This window comes from Pieris rapae, chromosome 6 (genome assembly GCF_905147795.1).
Source record: "Pieris rapae chromosome 6, ilPieRapa1.1, whole genome shotgun sequence".
Classification (NCBI taxonomy): Eukaryota; Metazoa; Arthropoda; class Insecta; order Lepidoptera; family Pieridae; genus Pieris; species Pieris rapae.
The window spans coordinates 6,819,902-6,827,197 of record NC_059514.1 but is presented as its reverse complement, the minus strand read 5'-3'; the positions used below and the strand labels follow the sequence as shown (position 1 = coordinate 6,827,197).

General features: G+C 29.0%; 1 protein-coding gene across 1 annotated transcript; it reads left to right on the top strand.

Moving 5' to 3' along the window:
• Positions 1-1,031: 1,031 nt before the first annotated feature.
• Positions 1,032-6,450, top strand: LOC110991342. The gene is made up of 5 exons (XM_022256677.2): positions 1,032-1,578; positions 2,107-2,252; positions 3,870-3,948; positions 4,524-4,733; positions 5,011-6,450. Exons 1-5 carry the CDS (start codon positions 1,282-1,284, stop codon positions 5,101-5,103), a joined length of 825 nt encoding a protein of 274 aa, XP_022112369.1. The 5' UTR covers positions 1,032-1,281; the 3' UTR covers positions 5,104-6,450.
• Positions 6,451-7,296: the final 846 nt, after the last annotated feature.

The window sequence follows — 7,296 nt, the reverse complement described above, 5'->3', positions numbered from 1 at the left end:
AACCAGTTGAAATTCAACAAACCTGTGAATCGGTTACAGAATCCCATACTAATAACTTTCAGCACTTTTTCGATAAATATACAGAATTGTGAGTTGCCATATGCTGTTGTACCTTGTCATATGCTATTTCATTTCCATTTTGATTATAATACTCTGTATAACAATACTTGTTTCTGATTAAAATACTTTTTATAACGAACTTTCTTTAATTGTAACTAAATAATAATGTATGGTGGCCAGTGTATCAAACTAGACACACTAGAGCTCTGCGCCCCGTTATCTTATGGGCTATTTTACAATGATTGTGTCCAGCTTGATGTGCTGCCCATTATACATGTACAGTGTTGACCAGCCAACAAACGATAATGATAGAAACCAATGATTAAAAAACAAACATGAAAATAGTAAACTTACCTTAATGTCACAACCAGCATTTCTTTAGGCCCCACAGCCATTCGAAAATGTGTGTCTTGTTTCTTGATACTGTCTGTAAGATGAATTAGCAAATAATTGAATGTGGATTCACTCATACGAAAGTAATTAAAAAACTTGCTAGGTGCTTTTTGTAGCTTGCTAAAAAGAGTATAAAAAGCTCCCTCTGAATATCTAGCTTCCACGATGGGATGTATCCAATACTGTTTGTGAACAGATCTTTTTTTGCGTCTCAAATATAATAGATACAGCAAATAAAGTTTTCTATCATAGTCTGCCATGATGACCTGCCCGCACTAAGCTTATAGAGCAAATGGCCGTATCGGAACGATTTTGTCGGAAATATGTGAAAATAGCATATGGTGTCGGCTAATCGGATATCGGTTATTGGGTCCTACACCGATATCGGATCGGATAATGTGAAAACGCTCTAATTCCGTTTCATCCGATACATTTATTTTTTTACCCGTTTCCCTGTTTTGACCCTGGGCCACAATGCACAAACCGTGCGGGCCATAATAAAAAAAAAAAAAAAAAAAAAAAATCTATGGTTCTTTAAAATATTATGGTATTAAGTTACAACTTCGCCTGCGGCTAGAAGTAATAGTGATTAGTGTTCTGTGCAGTTACATTAACGCGAAGTTTTGATGTTTCTATTTTAATAATAAACTATTAAGTCAAGTAATATTTATTACATGTAATTAAGCAAAGAATTCTCAATTCTTGAAAGCTGTTAGTAATTGGTTTATTAATTACCGAGTATAAGTTAATAATGTTAGTTATTGTTCAATAAGCAACTATTACCGAAACATTTGCGTCGTGTAGTTTATTAATATAAATTACAACGCAATGACATCGCTAAATTCAATGTTTAGGATTTTATTAATATATTTCTCGATTATTTCGACTATTGTGCATGGTCAAGATGTCTGCGTCAAAAAGGGGCCTTGCACTTGCGAGTATTCCAATGGGACCGGCGTAGATTTGTCACCTGCGGCTAAAGCCACATTTTACACCACTCAAACTTATGAGTTAAGAATGGCTGGTGCTGAGTACGCTCTTAGTACATATTTCTACCATCCTTGCTACGATGTTACGCCAAGTGTTAACAGCACAAAACCAGGTGGTTGCGACAGCGCATTATCGGTAAGCATTTCGTAATATCCATATGTAATATTATTTTTTATATACCTACTTACTTAACATGTTGAAAATGTTAATTATGTATGTTAACTATATGTTAGTTTTACCTGAAGTCCTTTAGTTCTGGATAATCTGTGCCTTATGTGCAGAATAATAAAATAAATATCCACAAACATGGCTCTGTAAAGTGTTAAAATATAATAATAATCCATTGGCTCTCTAACACTATTTTGGTCTTGGCCATGCCAAATAGCATCTAATCAGATCTGACCAACACATGCTTTATTTGATTTGGAAGACAAGTTATCAGCCGACTGTGTTAGACAAATGCTATGCCAGTTTCCTAACAAAGGTAATGAGCAAAAGGTATAAACTATGAGCATATGCATCAATGTACTAAAGAAAAATCTGTTTGTGCACAAACCTAGGTTTTTGAATTACATGTTTAAGTCTATATGCTAACACTGCTTGTTTATAAATACTATGATATTTTAAGGTTTTTTAGTCATCAGGTTTATGTTAAAATTTCAGTTATGTAGGCAATCAACTCACTTCAACTATAATGCAACAATACAAGGATTTTTATCTGATGGTGGCACCTATGAAAAAATGGGAGATACAAATGGATCAACCTTTAGTGCTGATGGAAAATCTATTATTTACTCAAATATTCCATCGTAAGTTAATTCTTTGTAATTTAATATAATATTTTATCAAAACAAATTAAATTAACTTTGAACTCTTTTTTTAAACATTATGGATGTTATAATGATCAATTGAAAAAAAATGTTTTTTTTGGCATGTTTTTAGGTTAACTCTAAAAACATTATCAAGCCATATCCTATAATATTATGTAGCTTTACTTATCCAAGCAGGTAAATATATAATTATCCAATGATAACACCATTATTTCAGACATTAAATGGAAGTTACTTAGTTTACATTCTATATAACATTAATTTTCATATAAATAATTTCAATTATTTTTTTTATATACTTAATATATAATACATATAAGTAGGCTCTGTAAAATATCTCTATTTTGTTAATAAGGAACAAACAATTATAAAACACTTTTACTTGAACTAAAACTTGTTTCTATAACAAACAAACCAAATTAATTTCCAGCCGGTATTACAAGAACAGTTAAATGAAAATCAAGAAAGATATTTGCAATATAATACCAACCTTGAAATAAAAATTGTAATTTTATACTTAACTTATTCCACACCAATATAATAATATTAAGAGTTTATATACTTCTGGATGTGCTTAGGTAATTTAACTAAGTAAATATTTAAAAATAAATATTATCTTTTTAAACAATGGATGAAATGGGATTGTCAGTATTGTCTTAAAATAAGTAAGGTTACATGACATTTAGGAAACATTATTTGACATAGTATTACTTAAATGCTTACACATATTGTAAAACTATTTCTTCTCACAAATAACACTTGACTTAGTAAAACTTATTAATTGGTTAAGTTGTAGGAGTTTGTAAATCTTATTCCATTATGCATAAAAAAACCAGTTGAATTACACCATCGCAAAAATTTTCACTGTATATTTTTCATTACACAGTACAGTATTTTGAGTATTCTAGTTTATTTCTTTTTTGTTACATAGTTTATAATAGTGTAATAGAAACAAAAACTACATAGTTATTCTGTCCACCATGACATTAAATAATTGAGAAAGTTAAAACAGTATATATATTTTGTATTAGAGTAATATTTTGATTGGAAGAGTGTATTTGGTACATGTTAAAAAATTTAGTTCAATGACTATACTTGCATATATTAAAGATATTTTGTTGATACAATTGAGACTAATGGAACTGGTTTGACCACATTTTTATTTGGTGACCTTGATTTTCAAGTGTTACTGTTTAAAATAAATATAATATAAGAACAGTAATTCATACATGAGTTTTTAATTTCAAAATGATTAAAAAATAATATGAAATATTTTACATGCACACATAGAGATGAATAAAAAATTTATATTTTGCTGGCATATTATTTTTACTATTAAAAATTTTAGATTTTGAGCAGATATTTTCTGCTCCTTTATTTTGATTTACTTTATTTTCTCTACAAATATTTAACAGAGACAAATATGTATCTAACTTTCTCACAAATACTTCTAGATTATATATAAAAATCTTGAAAGCTTTATTTCATGATTTACGAAGACAATGATTATAATAGATATACTTAAATAAAACTCAATATAATAATCACAAACTATTTAAAATATGTCAAATCATTAAATCTGTTTTATTTAACTAGATCAACTATAGTGATGCTGGTGTGTGCTGAAGCAGAAGGGGAACTGAATGTGATCTCTCTTATGGATCCTAACAAAATAGTGAGTATTTTCATTTTAGACTCATCCATGAGCCACATGTGCAAATATCAATGTATATAGAACATCTGTTTTGGATAAAAAGCAAATCAAATTTCAATGGGGAAAACTTATGTATTAAAAGTGTTCTTATTATAAAAAAGAAACATTTAAATGTCTTAATATGTTTTACACTATATAATATAGTTATATGTGTCTTAAATAGAACATCTGTTTTGGATAAAAAGCAAATCAAATTGCAATGGGGAAAACTTATGTATTAAAAGTGTTCTTATTATAAAAAAGAAACATTTAAATGTCTTAATATGTTTTACACTATATAATATAGTTGTATGTGTCTTAAATAGCATAACTAGTAATTCAGAGTCTATAGAAAGATACTATTAAGTAATTTTTAAATCTATTTTGACCTCATTCTAGCTTTATATATAGCAGTTTTAGCTAATCTGTATCGATGTGTGTTTATTGACTTCTTATATAATCCAGAAATTTCCTGCAGTAATTTCATCTGCATTGTTTTCACAATATTAGAAAATGTTAGTAAGTTGTGTTCTAAGGTGATAATTATACTGTTTCAGGTACTAGCATTCTATTCAAGACATGCATGTCTAAAAGTGATTGAAGAATCTGGAAGGTCTCTCGGTTCTACACTTCTAATTATTTTCTTCTCTTGTGTGATTTTCTATCTGGTCCTCGGAATTTGTACCAAGAAATTCCTGATGGGAGCGACTGGATTAGAAGTCATACCAAATCTAGCTTTTTGGAGTGATCTACCTAATCTTGTCAGAGTAAGTTAAATTCTCTTTATGTTTAGCACTTTGTGTATAAACATGTAACTAGCTGTCCTCTATGATCGTAAAATTTCGTCCAAATTTTTAATTGGAACCCGTTGTTCCTTTGATCGACCAACCTTCAACCTTCAACTAAAGTAATTGAGGGTAACTTACAAAAACAAAAAAAGTTTCTTTTGCGTACATTTTTTATTGTACCGTGATGTTTTATAGCTTATGTTACTAACCGATTATCTAATATTCTTACATAAAATTAAAATTAAACTAATTTAAGGATGGTTGGGCATTTGCTATCAACGGCTTCAAGTTGCCGGCCCGTTCTGGTCCTGTGAGTTCACCGGACCCCAACAGCTATGACAGCATATAACAGCAGGATCTACAAGGACTTCAGCTCCTCATACAGTAAGGAAGTTCTCGGAATAGTGCTGTCTACGAACATTCGTTGATTTTGGACCACTTTTGTAGCTCTGTTCTAGGTTATGTCTATATTATTTAATTAGAAAAGATTGCGTCTTCGTAGATGGCACTAGTTTTCAAAAGACACGTCTATACACTGCTCGATACATTTGGGAGTTAAAAAGACGATTTAATATAAGATTACGATATTTTGAAATTACGTTTTTTTTTTATTTCAAAGAAAATTCGCGTTCACAATATTCGCATCTATTCAGTTTTTTTATGGAAATTAGTTTAGTCGCGATTCGTCAAATATCGTTAGTTAATAATAATATTAGCGAATTTAATAATTCAATAATTAAAGACATCAATAAAACGTATTCATTGTGTTGATTCGAGATTTGAGGTCAATGAAGTTTTCTTTTTCAATTTCAGTCCAATATCGTCCAAAAAAATACGAATCGCGGAAAATTACGATAAAAGCTGAATTCTTTTTCGGTCGGCTTATTTTTTTGTTAAAAAAAAATATTAAGAGTATGTTTTATGAATTGTTAAATTAAAATAATGGGCCCTAAATAACATATCGTATAATAACTGAAATGTTACCTTACTGTTAAAAAAAGCGAAATCATTTTTTTTCGTGTTATTTTTTATACCAAAGAGATTTAAATATCTCTGGTTCTAGTAAAAATAGTTTGTTTATTCTGTTGTATGCTAAATGACCGCTATATAATTAAATCTTCACCGAAATCATTCACCCTCACTAGTCTAGTTTGCATAACACCATAAATAGAGAAAACGATAGAGATTTTATAAAGCTCTTAAAATATTTTAACGGAAAATTTAATTTTAATCAATAAATTTATCGAGTCCCTTCGTACTTTGCATGAATATTGATAACAAAAGTCAAAGTCAAAAATAATTTATTCATATAGCTAACACAATGTACACTTATGAACGTCAAAAAAAAGAAATATATATGAAATGCTTTTTATTTTACATTTACTGCCAGTACTATTTACAAGCAAATAATAATTATTTCGTGGTTGAAATAAAATGGTTCACAATGCCAATACGCGTAACGGCAGCAAAACCCTTCAATGATGAAGTGGGAAATAAGAGATACGATGGCAGGACTACGAATTTTTTTGGGCCTTATTAAAATATTATGTTTACTAATACATACACGTTATAAGCACCTTTTAGTTAAATACTGATAACGAAGATTTAAACAAATGAAACATGAATCATTCTGAACCTTCTTTCTTTCCGCAAAAAAACTATAACTGTAAAAGCCAGCAACGCAAAAACATCCGGCCTTTTTGTAGCGTTATATTTTCTCTATTGTTTTAATCTCACGGTTTAGTATAAATTATATAATGGCGGGTTTTTACTTTTCTTTATTCGACATTTAATATGATCGTTAAAGAAACAAATCCGTTGTGAGATATTTAAGTAGTTTGTTGTTTGTTATTATGTTAAAACATATATTAAACAGAATCTGTCTCTGTTTAATCATTTACCGTCCTCGGTTTAGTTTTGCTCAAAACCTCATTAAGATTAATTATTTATACATAAAATTAACAAATATAAATTGTCGAAATAGATCTTTGCTTTTGCCAAGGCCAGTAATATTTTGAATTATATTAATGGAAATATAAGGCTGGTCTTTCTTATAAGTCTTGCCATGTAATATATGATTATTTATTTGTGCCAAGGAAAAACAATTGGAATTTGAATAACGATATTTTCATAGTTTTGCGATATTGTCGCTTTTTGGTTGTAAATTTTGTTTTTGAAATCAAATATCTAGTTTTGTAATATCACTTAATGTATGAAGTATTTTTGTATCCAATATGTATAGTTAGGTGTTTTTTCAGTGAATTTTTGTATACAATTTAAATTTAAAGATGTTTTCCAATATACTAGTGTGTATGTTATCCATGAATGTGCAATAAGATACCTTTTATAATTTGCACAAACTCTAATTTGTATAGAAACTGTGTGTATCAAGTCTTTTAATAAATTTGTTGAGTATATAAACTTTTGTTTCATTATAAAATTTCCTATAACTAACTTTTGAACTAAAAGTAAACAATATTAGTTCGAAAACTTCTATATACTTCCAATGATTAGTTTTTAACCACTTTTATTTCAGGTTAAT